The sequence below is a fragment of the Aquarana catesbeiana genome, linkage group LG06 (genome assembly GCF_042186555.1).
Source record: "Aquarana catesbeiana isolate 2022-GZ linkage group LG06, ASM4218655v1, whole genome shotgun sequence".
NCBI lineage: Eukaryota > Metazoa > Chordata > Amphibia > Anura > Ranidae > Aquarana > Aquarana catesbeiana.
The window spans coordinates 215,857,989-215,880,155 of NC_133329.1; the positions used below are offsets into that span (position 1 = coordinate 215,857,989).

General features: G+C 42.4%; 2 protein-coding genes across 2 annotated transcripts in view; one reads left to right on the plus strand and one right to left on the minus strand.

Annotated features, from left to right (window-relative positions):
- TMEM114 (transmembrane protein 114) overlaps nt 1–22,167 on the plus strand; it is a 304,617-nt gene that overhangs the window by 119,394 nt on the left and 163,056 nt on the right. The window lies entirely within an intron of this gene.
- LOC141146614 (myosin light polypeptide 6-like) lies at nt 2,277–3,093 on the minus strand. The gene has a single exon (XM_073633000.1). It carries the CDS (start codon nt 3,027–3,029, stop codon nt 2,574–2,576), a length of 456 nt encoding a protein of 151 aa, XP_073489101.1. The 5' UTR covers nt 3,030–3,093; the 3' UTR covers nt 2,277–2,573.

Genomic DNA, 22,167 nt, shown 5'->3' on the forward strand with positions numbered 1-22,167 from the left:
GTGTAGAGGTCGCACTACACTAACTTGTAGCTTTAGCAGAACACAATGCAGAGGTCGCACTACAATAACCTGTGGCTTTAGCTGAACACTGTGCAGACATCGCACTACACTAACGTGTAAATAATGTAGCTGCCTGCGGTAGTGATAGCATCAGGAAAACAACACCAACCGTCTACAGGTAGCTTTATCTGAACACTGTACAGAGGTCGCACTACACTAACTTGTAGCTTTAGCTGAATACTGTGCAGAGGTCACACTACACTAACGTGTAAATAATGTAGCTGCCTGTGGTAGTGATAGGATCAGGAAAACAACACCAATCTTCTACAGGTAGCTTTATTTGAACATTGTACAGAGGTTGCAATACACTAACGTGTAAATAATGTAGCTGCCTGCGGTAGTGATAGGATGAGGAAAACACCGCCAACCTTCTACAGGTAGCTTTAGCTGAACACTGTGCAGAGGTCGCACTACACTAACGTTTTATATAACGTAGCTGCCTGCGGTAGTGATAGGATCAGGAAAACAACACCAAGCTTCTACAGGTAGCTTTAGCTGAACACTGTGCAGAGGTCGCACTACACTAATGTGTAAATAATGTAGCTGCCTGCGGTAGTGATAGGATCAGGAAAACACCACCAACCTTCTACAGGTAGCTTTAGCTGAACACTGTGCAGAGGTCGCACTACAATAACTTGTAGCTTTAGCTGAACACAGTGCAGAGGTCGCACTACACTAACTTGTGGCTTTAGCTGAATACTGTGCAGCGGTCGCACTACACTAACGTGTAAATAAAGTAGCTGCCTACGGTAGTGATAGGTTCAGGAAAACAACACCAACCTTCTACAGGTAGCTTTAGCTGAACACTGTGCAGAGGTCGCACTACACTAACTTGTAGCTTTAGCTGAACACTGTACAGAGGTCGCACTACACTAACGTGTAAATAATGTAGTTGCCTGCGGTAGGGATAGGATCAGGAAAACAACACCAACCTTCTACAGGTAGCTGTAGCTGAACACTGTGCAGAGGTCTCACTACACAAACTTGTAGCTTTAGCTGAACACTGTGCAGAGGTCGCACTACACTAACTTGGAGCTTTAGCTGAACACTGTGCAGAGGTCGCACTACACTAACTTGTAGCTTTAGCTGAACATTGTGCAGAGGTCGCACTACACTAACTTGTAGCTTTAGCTGAACACTGTGCAGAGGTCGCACTACACTAACTTGGAGCTTTAGCTGAACACTGTGCAGAGGTCGCACTACATTAACTTGTAGCTTTAGCTGAACACTGTGCAGAGGTCGCACTACACCTGTTTGGAGTTTTAGCTGAACACTGTGCACAGGTCGCACTACACTAACTTGTAGCTTTAGCTGAACACTGTGCAGAGGTCACACTACACTTAAAAATAATGTAGCTGCCTGCGGTAGTGATAGGATCAGAAAAACACCACCAATCTTCTACAGGTAGCTTTAGGTGCACACTGTACAGAGGACACACTACACTAACTGTAAATACTGTAGGTAATAGGACTAATAGGATCAGAAGAATACTGTAACAACACCTGCCTGCCTGTCAGTAGGAAGATAATAACAGGAACGGATCTAGCAAAACTGAATACAGTATATATATATATATATATATATATATATATATATATATATATATATATATATATATATATATATTTATATACATCCCAGGTGTTGTATATATATATACAACACCTGGGATGCATATATATACACAATACATTGTAAGTGCAGCTAACTAACTGACTGTCCTGCCTAATCTATCTAAATCAAATGACACTGTCTCTCTGTCTCTGTCTCTCAACGCCGGAACACACACTACACAGAACCGACGTGCAGGCGACCTTATATAGTGTGGGGCGTGTACTAAACCCCCTGAGCCATATTTGGCCAAAGCCACCCTGGCTTTGGCCAATTACAGCTCTCTGTATAGACAGCGCTGTGATTGGCCAAGCATGCGGGTAATAGTGCATGCTTGGCCAATCATCAGCCAACAATGCACTGTGATGCCGCAGTGAATTATGGGCCGTGACGCGCCACTCGAATTTGGCGCGAACGGCCCATATCGTTCGCAATTCGGCGAACAATCGAACAGACGATGTTGAGTCGAACATGGGCTCGACTCGAACACGAAGCTCATCCCTAATCCTCAATGGATGAAAAATTGTTCAATAGTTTCTTTTTTTTTTTTTTTTTTTTAAGTTTTGAAAAAAGGCATGCAGTTTATTTGGCGAAAAGGAAAAAAATAGAAATAATTTATTATCTGCATGGTACAATAGCTTTTAAACTCCAGGGTCCTTTTGCAGTGGGTCACGTGTGGGAGCATTGATGAGGTTATAATCACTTGTCTCCAGGAGCAACAACTCCCCTGTGTTGAACTGGAGGAAATAAAACTGCTCCCATGAGACAGACCAGTGGAGGAAAACAAAAATGCCCACCACTAGTAGGCTCAACCTTCCGTCCAAGGAAAATAAAAACAGACAGGAACATTAATACAAAGAGCTGCCCCCTTTTGGATGCTTGTGGTCTATAGCAGAGAAGAATCAGCCCAACATTACCATCCGGACCAGTTCTTCGTAATTAATTTCACCATTAGCATTTTCATGCCCAAGCAAAAGATTTTCCACCTCGTCCTCTTGCATCTTTTCTCCTAGAGTAATTAGTACATGACGAAGTTCAGCCCCCATTACACATCCATTGCCTTCCTTGTCAAACACTTTCAGACCCTCGTTGAAGTCCTCCATTGTGCACTGGTCCTTGTTTTTAGCAATTGTTTGCAACATGGGAAGGAACTGCTCAAAGTCAAGCATCTTGGTGTTCATCTCATCCATCTTTGGGTTTCCCAAAACTTTCATGACTTCTGCATTTGTTGGGTTTTGTCCCAAAGCTCGTAAGACATCCCCACACTGGAAATAGAAGATTTTACCATCTCCAGTCTTGTCGAAGAGGTTAAAAGCATCTTTGTAATCGATGAGCTGATCTTCTGTTAGGTCACCCATGTCTCCTGCCAGTGTCTCTTCCAGAATGTACCGTTCCCGGTCCTCGTCTGACTGATATCTAAGCTCTGCTGTTCAATAGTTTCATAAGCTCAAGCCCCCACCGTGTACAAGCAATTCCCTTCTAGCTGTCCCTGCCATTCTTACCTTCTCTTTCACCATCATATCCTAACGATCGGCCATGACATAACATGCTGGGACGAGTTTCACCTGCACACATGAACCTCTTGCCTTAGGGAAATTACCTTTAAGCTGTAGATCCGCATTAATACCAAACTAAAGTTGAAGCACGCTTGTAGGCTACCTAGTTATCCCGATACCAAAGCTGGCGAGAACCAGAGCTATTGTTAAAATTATAATTAATTTTATCCTCTAGAAATGTATCGTTAAGTTCTATTGACAAGTGTCTGATTGGATTTTACTAGTTTGTCAAAACTCCTCACACCAATATGAACGTCACATATAGCATGTACCGCCGTCATCGCTGGGGCACTAGAGCTCGGTGGAGATTCAGAGTAGACCCCACCATGTGTTCTGTTTGCTTTCTTAGCTAGTTGGAAAATACACTTTAAAAATATAAATAAACAAAGATACTTCTCATCCTTTTGGTGTAGTTGAGCAGCTTCTTGCAGTGGATGGCCTGGTCTTGTCCCTCGAGCTTCTTTACAACGATCCAGTCACCTGGTTAGAAAGAATGTAAACTGGTTATTGTGTCAGGGTCCAGGAGGGACTCATGAATCCTGTGGTGGACCTTTTGAAGGTCATGTTACAGTGACTGCACCCACCCCATTAGCTGAGAATGTTGACAGCTGCTGAGGAAAGTACAACACCGGTTTTGGTTGACCACCAAACAAACCTCATATGGCAATAATCCAGACATGTGGGAACTTAATGACTGTGGTCACTGCATCTTACCATCTGGGGTGTAATACCTTGAACCATTGAAAATAAAGGTTCTTATGGGAGCGTCCTTCACCAGACTGCTAACTCAAATTCCCCAAAGGAAAAAAAAGTCGTGGAACCTTTCGTTCCTACTAGGTTACAAACTTGGCTAGAATAATGCACTGTACACACGGTTGGATTTTCCGAACGAAAATGTGTGATAGGACCTTGTTGTCGGAAATTCGGGCTCCATCACACATTTTCCATCAGATTTTCCGACACACAAAGTTTGAGAGCAGGCTATAAAATTTTCCGACAACAAAATCCGTTGTCGGAAATTACGATCGTGTGTACACAAATCCGACGCACAAAGTGCCACGCATGCTCAGAATAAATAAAGAGATGAAAGCTATTGGCTACTGCCCCGTTTATAGTCCCGACGTACTTGTTTTACGCCACCGCATTCAGAATGATCGGATTTTCCGACAACTTTGTGTGACCGTGTGTATGCAAGACAAGTTTAAGCCAACATCCGTCAGAAAAAATCCTAGGATTTTGTTGTCGGAATGTCGGATCAATGTCCGACCGTGTGTACGGGGCATTAGAGTGATTTGTATTATTGGTTTGAAAATTTGTCATTCTCACCACTCTCATCCCCCCTTTTCTTCCTCCTCATTACAAACTGGAGGAAGACATGCAGGGTTTAGAATGGTGCAGAAAAAAAAAAACTGTGAAACAGCCTATGATACTTTTATCTTCTTATACACCTGCTTTCTATGTACGTAAACTCCTTGGACCTGAAAAGATACTTATAAACAAAGGTTATTACTCTATCCTTCAAAGAATGGTAAACAATACAACATTTGTGTACATTGGTAAATTGTCACTGACATTCCACAAAACCGATCACTAAACCCTCTGTAAATCTTACTTTCAGATTTTTACTAAAATACAACAGCCGCGACATGTAAGAGGGCTGTCGCGGTAGGTTCAAACATGTTACTACATACAAACATTGAGAAGACTAAAACATGAGACAAACATTTAGATACAAATATGGGGGAGATATTTTGTTCCCAAAACAAAAAATGAAAAAATAAAAACGACCAGATGGAATGTTGCCTTCACTCTTTTAGCGATAGAAAAAGAATACAATTTGAAAAGCACGAGAGCATCTCGAAATCTTTGCATGGACCAGCCACACAAAGTTCAAAAACAGGCCTGTGTATTTTTAATCTCACAAACGTGTACTACGCATTCATCAACTCACTCAACATTAACATTACAGATTTCTGAAGCCGCAGTCGCGCTACATCAACTCCAGAGGGATACCCAAAATAGTATCCTTGGACCACCTATGTCAATCTTTCTGGGGTTTAATGGCCTTTTCCCTATACTCAGATTTCATGTATTATGTAGCTGTCTGACTGGGGTGCATGGACGACCCATTGCCCATGATGATTCAAATCGCTTTTTTGGTGAACTCTGCGTCCAGAGAACCCTGCGCTTTATTTTCGGAGCGGTTATGGTTTGCGCCTTTATCACTATAATCAACCCCCACATTCCGATTATTATACACGGCCTAAATGGGGCTGTTAGCATACTACTCCTCACGTTTATGCTAATACAATCGCGCACTGGAATTTCGACTATTATACACGGCCCGACCAGTCTCACGATATACAACCTTCTAAACGTGTTCATCTGACAACTACAAAAACACCATGAAATCCTCCGCTATTCAAAACAAAAACAATCTTATGGCTTCTCTCTGTACCTATATATTACAACAATAACTTGGATGCCTCCTGTTTGCTCTCTACCCAAAACTGTATTACAGTATAAACCTTAATTTAATTTGAAAATAAAAATGATTTTGTCCTTCCAAACACAAATCAAAAGACCAAAAGCCCCTCCCACCAACTTCCTGTTGCACACCTGAGTAGGAAGAGGGAGGGGGAGGGGAAGCCTTGAATAGCTTCATATTTTGTCTATCAAGACATTAGAAAAATCTATGGCTAACATCAACAATTAAAAACTTTTGTCCAGGAGTGTGTGGAATAAACCCCCATATTGCAAATGGGAGGGAATCCCCCTTGACTCACATATCCCCTGGGAAGTCAAACCACAAGTTTTGAGACCAAAATACCACACAACAGTGTAACAAAAACCAAATACTGAAACTCCTGCAAAAAGACGGCTGAGGGAGGTCAACCAAAGTCTTTCCCTTCCACTGCAGGCCACAAACAATCAAAAACAAAAACAACACACACCGTTTTAAAAGTACAAAAACTGAAAAGATTGAATTCATTTAAAAGGAAACAGTGTCTCTATAAACCAAAATAGCAATTCCACCCAAACACAGCAGACACAAAATGGCAGCCGGGACAAATGAAAATCAAGACGTGGCCACATGGTGACTACAAGAATGGAAAATGGCAAACGAAAGCCAGGCCACAACAAAATGGCGCCATTAACACATGAAATTTAGTTGTTGATCCCGCCAAAATCGAGATTTCTTTACTAGAAACCTAAACTTCTTTAAAACAACTGGAACAAAAACCTAAATGATTCTACTGGAAATGGAATTCAGTACAAAACCAGAGATATTTCGATTGAGACTAAAATCAGCAGAAACAGGCAGTTGCAGCAATCGAAAATTGATCCACGGCAAAATGGTGGTTGAAACCCGGACTACAGAAAAATGGCCGACATTAACAAATGACAAGACAGACCAGGATTTCTCCCTGCAAAAACTGACTATACAATTGAGACACCAATATTCACATTTATCCTTAGACAAACACTTTAGGCTATGTCAATTAGGGCCTATATTAAAATATAGGCATATTTAACTAAACAATATTGGATGGTACAGTGGTGTAGTGGCTAGCACTCCCACCCAGCAGCAAAAAGGGTCGCCGGCTCGAATCCCAACCATGACACCACCCACCTGGAGCCTGCATGCTCTCCCCATGCCTGCATGGATCTCCTTTAGGCACACCAGTTTCCTCCCACACTCCAAAGACATGCTGGTAAGCCAATTGGCCTCTGTCCAAAATTGGCCCTAGTATATGAATGCAAACCGGGGACCCCGGTCTGTGGGCTCCCTGAGGGCATGGACCGTCACAAGCGCGCAATGCATGTGTGGAGCCCTGTGCAAACCGATGGCGCTATATGAGTAACTTTAAACAAATATGAGCATCTCAGTGAGACACAATGCACATGCACAGAGACAAGGACAACCGCAGACACACACCCACACTCACTCAGGCTGAACTGGATGGACTGGTGCCTCCACCCAGCCCCACCAACCATGCAATTATGTAATATATCCAAAAACGCAAAAGTTACATAAAACATGAAATAAAACGTCTTAAACAATACACTCTTGTCCCAAATACAACACAATATTAGACTCTGAGAGTTAGAAAGTCAACAGAACTCCCCCATGCTATTACCTAGAAACCTGAGACCCCCCACAGGGTGTAAACAGCTCCTGTTGTGATGTCCCAACAATGCATGGGCACTTGGATATGCAACAGGCATTTCAACTTAAAACCAAACCCTTTAAAAATATTTTTACAATTATAGGGACATGTGTCTTGGTCCCATGCAAAGGTAAAAATCACAATTCATCCATTTCTATTTCTCATATACATCACAAAGATATCACACAGCATACAATTACACAGCTTGTTCAGTCATACACAACATTCACTTTAGATTTGTATTAAATGGGACCTATAGAGGATTTAAATATAGGTGCTTCCCCAATTGATAGACCTACTTACAATGACAAAAGTATAACCTACAATAAAAGTCCCATCATAAAGGGAGCGACAAAAAAAACCATAAGGTTCTTCGCCTGGCAGATCTTACCTCATACAGCGGACAGAGAATCAAGATCCCGAACACAGAACAGCAAAAATGTTAAAAAAACTTGAAGTATGGTTGTCTTACTATAGGCCGGCCTGTGCTGATCTGGTTCTGGAGGTCTCTTCCCCCTCGAGGTCCGCTGAATTAAGAAGATCTGTTGGCTTCCTTTCTGGCCCGCCATTAATGTCAAGGAAATTCTAAGCTTCTCCCTATAAGCATATAATTTATTTGCGCTTAAAAGCACAAAAAGATCTCTTATATAATGCCGGGAAAGCATGCCTTTCTTTTTTTTTTTTAATTCTTTATTTTTCATGGGTTTTACAATACAATTCATTGCACTCATATAGTGCCAGCTTAATACGTCTTAAGTAAATGTATTCATCTGCACATCATATGTTACCTTTAATTGACATTTTAATTCCTTGTGAATTCCCTTTTTCTACTATTAACCCATTGCTCCAAAAAAAAAAAAAATCCCCTTTTACCCCCTCCCTAACCCGGCGTAATAAAAAAAAAAAAAAAAAAAAAAGATTGCGAAAAAATATAAAAAAGAACTCCTCTCGACCCCTCCCTCTTTCCCCTCCCCTCCATCTCTCACCACTTCAGTCCATTCTCTCCCTATAGTCCAAATATGGGGCCCATGTTGTCCGGTACTTCTCATCTTGGTCTTTCATTGTCAAAGTAAGATTTTCCATTTGTTGTATTTCTGCAATTCTGGCCAATCATTGTGCCCTAGTTGGAGAGCTGTCTTTTTTTCACAGAGCAGGGATACACGCCCTAGCTGCTGTTAAAAGGTGTCTCAGCAGGGAGTTTTAAAATGTTTCTGCTGATAACGGGAAATCTAGCAATAAAAAAGTTGCCGGATTATTTCCCAAGGAGAATCCTGTTATTGTTTTAGTATTTTCTGCAACCATTTCCCAGAACTCTCTTATTCTCGTACATTCCCAGAAGATATGTAGAATTGTCCCATCTTCTTTATGACATCTCCAACTTACCTCTGACACCTGGGGGTAAATCCAATGTTGCACATTCGGCGTCCTATACCATCTGGTAAGGATTTTATATCCCCCCTCCTGATATCTGCTTTCTACTGATGCCTTTTGATTAAATACTAAGATCCTATTTTTCTGTTCTTGGGAGAATGATGTCCCTAAGTCTCCTTCCCATGTTTGTAGGAAAGTTAGTTCCTGAGGCGATTCTATTCCCGTCAATACAGTATAGAAATAGGACAACGGATGTCTCATTGTTTCTCCCTTCAAACACACATCCTCAAACCCGGTCAATGCTCTTACTTCTGTATACATATTAGATTTTGATTTAATAAACGCTTCTAGCTGCATCATTGTAAAAAAAATCTAATTCAGGTGCTATTTCTCTTTCAATTTCTCTTTTTAATAATAAACGACTGTCCCTTGAAAAATGTATGATCCTGCTGAAGTCCACACCATTCCATCACTCTGGTTAAATGAGAAGCCTCTTGGTATCTTATTGGATCTGGAAGCCCTATCCCTCCTTTTCCTTTAGGTAGTGATAGTATAGTTCTATGTACTCTTGCTGGTTTCCCAACCCAGATACATTTCAGAAATCTTGATCTAAGATCTCTTAAAAAGCTTGGAGGAATTTTAATTGGCAAGGTCTGTATTAAATACAGAAGTCTTGGCATCACATTCATCTTAATAATATTTGTTCTCCCGAACCATGTAAAAATCTCTTTATCCCATCTCGACAAATCCAGTTTGATCTGTTTAGCCATTGGTATGTAATTAGGCTCAAATAATTCCTTCAGATTTTTTGATATTTTCATCCCTAAATAGCTTATATACGAGTTGGTCCACCTAAATTCGAATTGTGTGGTTACCAACTGTAAAAGGGGCTCCTTTATTTCTATCCCCATTGCTTTAGATTTCCCGTAATTTACTTTAAAATTAGATATTTTCCCATATTCACTCAGCTCCATCAACAAGGATGGGATAGATATGATTGGAGAAGTTACGAAGAAAATTAAATTGTCGGCATACGCCGCAAGTTTCTGTTCTTCTTCCTTTATTTTTATCCCCTTAATATTCACATTAGCCCTAATTTTCCTTAGGAAAGGTTCTATTGTCAAAATAAAAATCAGTGGTGAAAGAGAGCACCCCTGTCGTGTTCCATTTTCAATAAGGAAGGACTCTGAGGTTCTATCATCTATCTTCACTCTAGCAATGTTGTAGTACCGCCTTTAAAAAAATCCAGTCTACCCTGTCAAAGGCTTTTTCCACGAGAGATTATCACCATTGGTTTTTGCTGCCTTTGTGCAAGGTAGATCGTGTTCACCACCCTCTGTGTATTCTCTCTTCCTTCCCTCTCCGGGGGGGAAATCCCACCTGGTCTGGATGGATTAGACCCGGGATATAATCTAGCATATAGTCTTATGGCTAAAATCTTTGTAAATACTTTTAAATCCACATTCAGCAGTGAAATAGGTCAGTAATTAGAACATTGGGAGGGATCTTTCCCCTCTTTCAGAATCACTGTTATATGTGCCAGTAATGTTTCTATTGGGATTTGCATCCCATCTCATAGTGAATTATAAGCTGGTACGAATCTCGGGGCCAATTCCTCTGCATATTTTCTGTAATATGACAGAGTGTACCCATCTTGGCCCAGGGCTTTGCCCACATTCAATGATTTTAACGTTGCTATAAATTCCTCTGTTGAAATTGGGGCATCGAGTTCCCTGGCTGCTTCTTCTGTTAGCTTTGGCATTTCCGTCTCTTCAATATATTCCCTCACCGCTTCCCACTTTTTTTGAACGTTTATTGGGTTAGATTTCTTTTTTAACTGATATAAATTCTCATAGTATTCCTTGAATGTCTATGCGATTTTCTGTGGAGAGTTAACCAATTCATCCTTCAATGTTTTAATCTGTGTAATATGGTTGCGTGTGGTGGTTTCTCTAAGAGCATTTGCCAACAATCTTCCTGGTTTATTCCCAAATTCCTAAAAAGTCCTTCTTCCCTTAATTAATTTAGATTTTGCTTTTTCTATTAACTGTAAATTGAGTTTTTCGCGTAGGCCAGCAAGTTCCTGTTCTATTGTTTGAGCCTGGGATTTTTTGTGTATTACTTCTAATTCCCTGATCCGTTTAAGCAACAAGTCAATTTGTTCATTTAGTTTCCATTTCCTATGTGTCCCCAAGGAAATAAACATACCTCTCATGAAGCATTTATGTGTCTCCCATATACAAAATGGTGATGTTTCCCCTGTTTCATTTGTTATAAAAAAAAAGATTCTAATTCTTGCTTTAATTTCCCCTCATATTCACTGTCCTTAAGGAGGGTTTTGTTAATCTTCCAAAACCATTCTTTACATTCTTCCTCCCCCATTTCTAGCGTGCACTCTATCGGAGCATGATCTGATAGGGTAAATGACCCAATCAAAGCTTTTACTAGGGACGTAATTATATTTTGGGAGACAAAAATATAGTCAGTTCTGGAATAGGTCTTATACTTCACCGAAAAAAAAATGTATAATCCCTGTCCTGTGCATAAACCACTCTCCAACTATCTATCAATTGTAATTCTTGTAAAATTTTTTTCAATTTCCTTAATTTGACATATGAAAGGTGAGATGACCCTTTGGATGTATCTTTCAGTGGGTCTAAGGCCATATTAAGGTCGCCCCCCAATACTGATTCCTTCCTTATGTTGTTGCACTCTCTGTAAGTATGTCTCCAGGGAGTTTACTTGATCCTCATTTGGTAAGTATAAATTTACCAGTGTGATTTTCTGAAGACCCAAAGTCCCCTTTACTATAAGGAGACGACCCCCTTCATCCGTGATCACGCCTAATTCCTTCCATGGCACTTTTTTAGCTATTAAAATAGATACCTAACAGGATTTTGAAGTCTGCGATGCACTATGATATATTTTCAGGAAAACATGGTTTTTAAGCCATGGAGTTTTTTCCCTTTTAAAATGTGTTTCCTGGAGAAAAATAATTTGGGATTTAAATCTCTTTAATTCTGCCAGTAATCTTATCCATTTCTCAGGGCTATTTAGTCCCTTAACATTGTATGATGTAAAGGTTATTTTAGTCATTTTAATCGTTTGCTCAATCTTAAAGAGAGAAGAGATGGAGAAGGTGAGAGAAGAGAGCTGGACGGAAGGAGAAAAAAAAACAAAAAAACAAAACAAACAAAAAAAAAATTCTGAATCAATATTCCTCTTCCCTAAGAGCCAAAAAAAAAGAAAAAAGCTCCCCAGGAGGACAGCTGACTGAGTACTTTTCCGAACCAGTCCTCTGAAAAAAAAAAAAAAAAAAAAAGAAGAAAAACCCCAATGCCTCCGACTTTCCCTCCACCCAGAGGAGAGGCGTTCACTATGGGGGGTGCTGTCAAGCAAGTATGAGTCCGCGCAACGGGCTCCTGTACAGTGCTCACTGCCATTATCATTTTATGATTTTATGACCAAAAAAGCTCATTATACGCAATCACATTTCCCATACTAACCCAACTAAATTCACCCCTACCAAGAATCCCAACCTCTATTATCCGAATCCACAATAATCCCGCTTCCCTTAATTTCATTTTCCCCATCCTACCCACCTTCTTTCTATGAGAAAAAAAAACACCTATAAAATGTCTTTCCTTTCTTTTCCTTTTTATCCTATACAAAACATACTGTGTATATTGCCTACAACCTCTCATCAAACTGTAAATATAATAATAAAAAAAAAAAAAAAAAAAAAAAAAACATTTTATGCTTTTATAGTGATTCACCCTCAATGCAAACCCCCCCCCCCCAAAAAAAAACAAAAACACTCCCCAATTATCCCCATGCATACTTCCAAAATCCCCTTCAATTGTGTGTACACTACCAAACATGCGCTATTAGTCCCTTGAAAAATATCTATAATTACAGAATAGTGTTCAAAGGATAAAGAAAAAAAAAAAAAAACACACACATATAAAACGTCTTTCCCTTTTAATAACCCATACAAAACATATTGTGTATATTACCCACCACATTTCATCATACTGTGAACATAATTCCAGAAAAAACAAAAAAAAACCCAAACATCTCATGTCCCTATAGTGAATCGCCCTCAGTACCACCAAGCACTGAAACACTCCCCAGTCACCTCCAGGGCTGGACTGGGACAAAAATTTGGCCCTGGACTTCATCCAGACCGGCCCACTTTAATTTTGCAAACACACACAAAAACAGTATATAAACTATACGCAATTGCGCAAAAAAATAAGTAAAAACATTCCACTGTATGTATAAACAGAGACCAGTGGCATTAAATTAATCATTTACCGTGACCAGTGACATTAAATTATTAATCAGTAACCGTGACCAGTGACATTAAATTATTAATCAGTTACCATGACTAGTGATATTAAATTATTAATCAGTTAGCATCACCAGTGATATAACATTACTAATCAGTTACCGCAGTTACCGTGACCAGTGGCATTAAATTATTCATCAATTACCATGACCAGTGACATTAAATTACTAATCAGTTATCGTGACCAGTGGCATTAAATTATTCATCAATTACCGTGACCAGTGACATTAAATTATTCATCAATTACCATGACCAGTGACATTAAATTACTAATCAGTTATCGTGACCAGTGGCATTAAAATATTCATCAATTACCGTGACCAGTGACATTAAATTATTCATCAATTACCATGACCAGTGACATTAAATTACTAATCAGTTATCGTGACCAGTGGCATTAAATTATCCATCAATTACCATGACCAGTGGCATTAAATTATTAATCAGTTATCGTGACCAGTGGCATTAAATTATTCATCAATTACCATGACCAGTGACATTAAATTATTCATCAATTACCATGACCAGTGACATTAAATTACTAATCAGTTATCGTGACCAGTGGCATTAAATTATCCATCAATTACCATGACCAGTGGCATTAAATTACTAATCAGTTATCGTGACCAGTGGCATTAAATTATTCATCAATTACCGTGACCAGTGACATTAAATTATTCGTCAAATACCATGACCAGTGACATTAAATTACTAATCAGTTATCGTGACCAGTGGCATTAAATTATCCATCAATTACCATGACCAGTGACATTAAATTACTAATCAGTTACCGTGACCAGTGGCATTAAATTATCCATCAATTACCATGACCAGTGGCATTAAATTATTTATCAGTTACCGTGGCCAGTGGCATTAAATTAATAATTGACCAGTGGCATTAAATTAATAATTGACCAGTGGCATTAAATTAATAATTGACCAGTGGCAATAAATTATTCATCAGTTACCGTGGTTAGCGGCATTAAATTAATAATTGACCAGTGGCATTAAATTAATATTAATGCCACTGTGGCATTAATATTAATTTAATGCCACTGGTCAATTATTAATTTAATGCCACTGGCCATGGTAACTGATGAATAATTTAACCATGACCAGTGGCAGTACATTTACAGTACAGATTTACCCCTCCCCCCTCCCCCCCGCCATGCTGCATATTCAGTTACTTACTATTATTATTAGTAAAGTTATTAGTATAGTGCTGCTTACTTGAATGATGAATCACAATTCACACTATAGACTTGGTCTCTGACACTGTACTCTGTACTTGCTGGTGGCTGCCTGCAACTTGGTCTGGTATTATGGTTCCGATCCGATTCCGAAATTCCAAATCCTCCTCCTCGGCCTCGGCTCCTCTAGGTTGCAGTCTTACAGGCTTGCTTTGCTACGCCCTGGCTCCGCCTCCTCCTATGTCCCCAGGCCGCCTCCGCCCTCCGGCCGTGAGTGACGTCACGGCGCCGGGACAAAGAGGCCGCCCAACTGGCTATAATGTTAGGGGGAGTGCCTGGGGGAGTGATGATGCCTATGTTTGTGTGACGCCGGCGCCGCCCGCCGAGTGCAGGAGCGGAGCCGCCCGGCGACGCTCAGACAGAGAGAGACACTGACAGTCAGAGTCATTGAAGTGTAGTGGCCCGCTGCCAATCGGCCCACCGGGAAACTCCCAGTAGTCCCGATGGCCAGCACAGGCCTGGTCACCTCCATACATGCCACCAAGAACCCCTTTAAATTGTGTATACATAACCAAACTTGTGTTTATCCAATATAAATTATCTTAGATTACTAATTAGTATTCACATAGTGAGAAAAAAAAATATTATCCCATGTAATACTTAATTACTTATAGCATATATTCCGTAACAGTTATATTATTTCTAATAAATCTGTAAGCACACAACAAGAAAAAAAAAGAGTGTTATCAGTTACCTTCCCCTCCACACATCCCTCCCTCCCCCACTCATTCCTCTCACACCCTTCACACCTATAACTCATTTCCTTCTAAACTTAGTGAATAGTGTTTTGTGAACCATCACTCCCCCCACTCCACGACATAACTCTTTAACCCCTTAGTGCAGAAGAAAAAAATTCCCATTTTTTGATGTCTTAAATTGCAAGAAGAAAAAAACAAAACAAAAAGAAAAAAAAAATATTATCCCATGTAATACTTAATTACTTATATAGCATATATCCCATAACAATTATATTGTTTCTAATAGATCTGTAAGCACACCAAAAAAAAAGACAATTATCAATTACCTTCCCCTCCACTAACCCCACCCTCCCCCACCCTCCCCCACCCTCTCACACCCTCTCCTCTCACACCCTTCACACCTATAATTCATTCCCTTCTAAACTTTGTGAATAGTGTTTTTGTGTACAATCACTCCCCCCACTCCACAACATAACTCATTAACCCCCTTGGTGCAAAAAAAAAAATCAATTTTTTAGTGTCTTAAATTGCAAGTTAAAGAAAAGAAAAAAAAGAAAAAGGGTTCAATCCAGTTGTTTGCCAGGACTCTCAATTCAATGATATGTTTCATCTAGGATGCATCCTTCGTCTGCTGATCTCTTTTTTCAAAAAAAGGAAAATTTATTATCAAATACTTACCGTAATTTTCCTTTCCTGATGGACTCCATGGCAGCCTACATGTGGGTTAACCCCGCCTCCTCTCCAATGCTATAGGACCCCCTACCCTATAAGATTGAGCTCACCTGTATAGACTGTGTTCCGTAACTAGCCTACTCTTTGACCGATGGGTGGGAACTCCGTCTGCCATGGAGTCCATCAGGAAAGGAAAATTACGATAAGTATTTGATAATAAATTTTCCTTTTTCCTGACAGACTCCATGGCAGCCTACGTGTGGGAAATAACTAGCCATACCACACGGGTGGGTATGCTGAACAGCAATAAATATAATTTGACCCGCCAACCAACAGGATTTATAAACCTAAGATCACAGAAGAAAGCGAAGCAGGCTCAGTAAAGTAATCTGACATTAAGGTTTTAATAGGGGCTCATGAGGCCGCTTGCAGATAACGCCTGGACACACGTACCGGGCTGCTGCCCATGAAGCCGCTATACCCTTGGTGGAATGTGCCGTCACTGCCTCCAGATTAGTTAGGATCCTAGCTCTATAAGGCTGATGGATGAACTGGACAATTCATTCTGGTCGAGGCTTGATTTAGTTTGTTACTGCCAAAGTGCAGGATGGACAGGTACACAGAGTGTCCAAAAGAGGATGAACTTTAGTGGACTCCTGGGTCCTGAATGTAGATAGGACGATTTCCTGGATCTTATGGAACCTTGAGGTAATTCTCGGATTTGAGCTGAGCATAGGAATAAGGATCCGGGAAGAAGGACAGAAAAAGGTTCTTCGTAACCTAGGGACGTGACCTCCGAGACCCTCTAGCCAAGGTAATGGCTACTAGGACATTGATTTTAGTTAAAAAGGTCTCCAATAGAAAGCGGGGAGGACCCCGTGTTACTGAGTTTAGACAGTGAGACAATGACAAGGGGAAGGTCTCAGTTGGGAATCTTGGTCTCCTTTTTGAGGGCTAAGTTTTAACTGCCCATGGAACAACTGCTGGACTAAAGGGTGAACAGCCCACGAAGTTCCGGAGAAGGCCGACAAGGCTGAGACTTGGGCTCTAAGAAAGCTGATGGACAGAAATAAATCTAGGCCGAAAAAAAAAGCTGAAGATATCCTGAGCTTTTGGATTTCTACATGAGCTGCCCGAAGAATGAGAACTTGACCCGAATTCTCCTATCGACCTAATTCCTGCATATCTCCGTAGAGTTCATGAGAGTGGCAATCACCCTTGAAGCACACCTGAGCCGGACAAGGGTGCAGGACTGTCCCTTGAGAAAGAAGGTCCAGCCTGAGAGGGAGAGTCACCGAATCCCGGAAGCTGAGCTGGCTCAGGAGGGGAGGTCAAGGCTCATTTGGCCAGTAAGGAGCTACTGCTACCACTTTGACTGCTTCATTATGAGATCTTCGGAGGATTATTGGGAGTGATGGAAAAGGCATATGCCCTCTTGAAGCTCAATCGATCTGTCAGGGCACCCACTCCAGAGGCCTAGCTGTAATGGCCCCGGGTTGTAACACCTCACCAGCTTGAGGTTGCCTGTGAAGAAAAAAGATCCACTTCGGGATTGACTCCCAGGAACAGAATCCACTTGAATGTCTGCACATGAGAAGATCATTCTTTAGTGTCTGCACAACAGGAATCTGATCAGACGATCTTGATTCGGGGAATATAGGCCATTGAAATGCCGGTCAGGCTCTTCTGGGCCCAAGATATGATGGGCTCGAACTCCAGGAATAGTGTGGAGCTTCGAGTGCCCCTATGACTCTTCACATAGAAGATCACCATTGTGTCGTCCATTCTTATAATACTGACTCTCCCTCCCGAAGATGGGAGAAGAACTGAAGGGCACACTAGGCTGCCCGAAGATCTAGGACATTCTAGCCCGGGTTGAGAAGATGCGTACCCAACTTGCCTTAAGCCAGATCCTAACTGCAGAGGGCTCCCCAACAGGTACCGCTGGCATCAGTCATGACCTTGACTATGAGATGGGGCAACGGAGTGACAATTGAGTAGATTTTGTGCTGAAGACACCAGAAGAGGCTGCTCCACGTCGTTGATATGTGAATAGGTTGACTGTTGCTCCTTGATTTCCTTTGCTGCAGAAAACCTGACTGGAGAGGGTATAACCTCTGCAGGGACCACTTGACCATAGGGGTCGTGTAGACCGTCGAGCCGGTAGTTGTTTTTTTTTTTTCAGATTTTGAGCCACCTGAAGCTGGTCAAGGTGGAGATTACAGGTTCCCTGAGAACCAGCAACTGGTCTTTGTGTTGGGATAGCAAGACAAGGTCATCGAAATAGTGATAAAGACGTACCCACTATCGTATTTACAAATTTTATATACTTGTATAGGTAAGATAGATCTATTAATGGACACCAAAAACTGTTACTTTTGTGTTAAGAAGAGGGGAAAGTATACCCTCTGGAATTCTTAGTCCCTCGGGACGTGTACAGTAACACCAGCTCCTGCTCTTCCAACTGAGTCAGCGGAGTGGAATAAATCTGGGGGAAGGAGTATTAGTGAAGGACCATGTGTGGCTCAAAAAAAACATCTTGACAGCCCAGTAATCAGTGATGGAGGCCACCCAGATGTGCCGGAAGAGAAGCAGACGAGCCTCCCTGCACGAACTGCCTGGGCGGGCGCAATCCAAATGCTTTAGCTGGTTCAGATGCCTTACTCTTAGTGGGTTTTACGGATGGATGCTTGCACTCTACTCCAATTCTTTGTGAAGACCCAGCCAGGCCTTTAAAAGCAAGCTTCCCACGAGCGTTCAACACCTCCCGTGCTGGGGACTCTTCCAACCGAGCAGACGCATAATCTGGGGAAGGCGTAACTATAATTCCCGTTGAACCATGACCGAGGACCATTTAGTCCAGGCCAACAGGTGAAGCAGATTGACGCCAGCTTCAGCTCCTTAACTGCTGAACTTCTGGAGAACTCTTCCGAAGCTCCCCTGAGTACGAAGACTGCAATCTCTGTCCAGGCTTCCATTACCTTTAGACATAGCTGCTAGGGCAGGGTTACAAGCCATACCGGCAAACCCGTAAGCTTCCTTGAGATTAGGGATGAGCTTCGAGTTCGAGTCGAACTCATGTTCGACTCGAACATTGGCTGTTCACAAGTTCGCCGAACAGCGAACAATTTGGGGTGTTCGGGCAAATTCGAATGCCGTGGAACACTCTTTAAAAGTCTATGGGAGAAATCAAAAGTGCTAATTTTAAAGGCTTATATGCAAGTTATTGTCATAAAAAGTGTTTGGGGACCCGGGTCCTGCCCCAGGGGACATGGATCAATGCAAAAAAAAGTTTTAAAAATGACCGTTTTTTCAGGAGCAGTGATTTTAATAATGCTTAAAGTCAAACAATAAAAGTGTAATATTCCTTTAAATTTCGTAGCTGGGGGGAGTCTATAGTATGCCTGTAAAGGAGCGCATGTTTCTCGTGTTTAGAACAGTCTGACAGCAAAATGACATTTCGAAGGAAAAAACCCATTTAAAACTACTCGCGGCTATTGCATTGCCGACAATACACATAGAAGTTCATTGATAAAAACGGCATGGGAATTCCCCACAGGGGAACCCCAAACCAAAATTAAAAAAAAAAAAAATGAAGTGGGAGTCCCCCTAAATTCCATACCAGGCCCTTCAGGTCTGGTATGGATATTAAGGGGAACCCCGGCCAAAATTTAAAAAAAAATGACGTGGGGTTCCCCCTAAATTCCATACCAGACCCTTCAGGTCTGGTATGGATTTTAAGGGGAACCCCGCACCAAAAAAACCCAAAAAAAAACGTTGTGGGATCCCCCCAAAAATCCATACCAGACCCTTAACCGAGCACGCAACCTGGCAGGCCGCAGGAAAAGAGGGGGGGACGAGAGTGCGGCCCCCCCCTCCTGAACCATACCAGACCACATGCCCTCAACATTGGGAGGGTGCTTTGGGGTAGCCCCCCAAAACACCTTGTCCCCATGTTGATGAGGACAAGGGCCTCATCCCCACAACCCTGGCCGGTGGTTGTGGGGGTCTGCGGGTGGGGGGCTTATCGGAATCTGGAAGCCCCCTTTAACAAGGGGACCCCCAGATCCCGGCCCCCCCCTGTGAAATGGTAAGGGGGTAATTACCCCTACCATTTCACAAAAAAACTGTCAAAAATGTTACAAATGTCAAGAGACAGTTATTGACAATTCCTTTATTTAAATGCTTCTTCTTTCTTTTATCTTCCTTCATCTTCTTCTTCTTCTGTTCTTCTCGTTCTTCCTCCGGCATTCTCGTCCAGCATCTCCTCCGCGGCGTCTTCTATCTTCTTCTCCTCAGGCCGCTCCGCACCCATGGCACGGGGGGAGGCTCCCGCTCTTCTCTTCATCTTCTTCTTCATCTTCTTCTCTTCTTCCTTCTTTCTTCTTCTCTTCTTCTCTTCTTCATTTTCTTCCCCGGGCCGCTCTGCACCCATGCTGGCATGGTGGGAGGCTCCCGCTGTGTGACGGCGTCTCCTCGTCTGACGGTTCCTAAATAACGGGGGGCGGGGCCACCCGGTGACCCCGCCCCCCCCTCTGACGCACGGGACATGACGGGACTTCCCTGTGTCATTCCCCGTGACGTCACAGGGAAGTCCCGTCAAGTCACCGTGCGTCAGAGGGGGCGGGGTCACCGGGTGGCCCCGCCCCATTATTTAAGAACCATCAGACGAGGAGAGGCCGTCACACAGCGGGAGCCTCCCTCCATGCCAGCATGGGTGCGGAGCGGCCCGAAGAAGAAAATGAAGAAGAGAAGAAGAGAAGAAGAGAAGAAAAGAAGAAGATGAAGAGAAGAGCGGGAGCCTCCCCCCATGCCATGGGTGCGGAGCGGCCCGAGGAGAAGAAGATAGAAGACGCCGTGGAGGAGATGCTGGACGAGAACGCCGGAGGAAGAACCAGAAGAACCAGAAGAAGAAGATGAAGGAAGATAGAAGAAAGAAGAAGCATTTAAATAAAGGAATTGTCAAAAACTGTCTCTTGTCATTTTTAACATTTTTGACAGTTTTTTAGTGAAATGGTGAGGGTAAGTACCCCCTTACCATTTCACACAGGGGGGGCCGGGATCTGGGGGTCCCCTTGTTAAAGGGGGCTTCCAGATTCCGATAAGCCCCCCGCCTGCAGACCCCCACTACCACCGGCCAGGGTTGTGGGGATGAGGCCCTTGTCCTCATCAACATGGGGACAAGGTGTTTTGGGGGCTACCCCAAAGCACCCTCCCAGTGTTGAGGGCATGTGGCCTGGTACGGTTCAGGAGGGGGGCCGCACTCTCTTCCCCCCTCTTTTCCTGCGGCCTGCCAGGTTGCGTGCTCAGATAAGGGTCTGGTATGGATTCTTGGGGGGACCCCACGACGTTTTTTTTTTTTTTTTTGACGCGGGGTTCCCCTTAAAATCCATACCAGACCTGAAGGGCCTGGTATGGAATTTAGGGGGACTCCCACGTCATTTTTTTTTTTAAATTTTGGTTCGGGGTTCCCCTGTGGGGAATTCCCATGCCGTTTTTATCAATGAACTTCTATGTGTATTCTCGGCAATGCAATAGCCGCGAGTAGTTTTAAATGGGTTTTTTCCTTCGAAATGTCATTTTGCTGTCAGACTGTTCTAAACACGGTAAACATGCGCCCCTTTACAGGCATACTATAGACACCCCCCAGCTACGAAATTTAAAGGGATATTACACTTTTATTGTTTGACTTTAAGTATTATTAAATCACTGCTCCTGAAAAAACGGCCGTTTTTAAAACTTTTTTTGCATTGATCCATGTCCCCTGGAGCAGGACCCAGGTCCCCAAACACTTTTTATGACAATAACTTGCATATAAGCCTTTAAAATTAGCACTTTTGATTATTCATGTTCGTGTCCCATAGACTTTAACGGTGTTCGCGTGTTCGAACAAACTTTTTTCCTGTTCGCATGTTCTGGTGCGAACCGAACAGGGGGGGTGTTCGGCTCATCCCTACTTGAGATCTAGATCTAACTTCTCTCAAGCCTGTCCTGCAGGGCACGGCATCTTCTAAGCTAGAGTAACCTGTTATGTCAGACGCAACAATGCTGCATTTATAAGGGGAGTGTTTCCCAGACACTTCACTTCTTCTATCTTGAAGGGATACACTCTGGAGGTATTGTTTGACGTGGAAGTTTTCTTGTCCACTTAGTTGCACTCCTCATCCTTTAATCCGTGAGGAGCAACAAAGAGAGAGAGCGCCCTTTCCCCAGGTGCTTAAAGAACTACTTTTCTTAGGTGGGGAGGAAGCGTCTACTCACTTAAGGGCTTTCCTAATCACTTTGACTCATGGAGGAACCAGAGAGACGTCAAAGGTTCCGACACGTTCGTCACCTTCCAACTTGCTGTCAGAAAAATCCGGAGCAGCAGCGTAGGGCTGGGAAGGACCCAAAACCTTTGGGCTATGCCAGCCAAGAAGCCGTGTG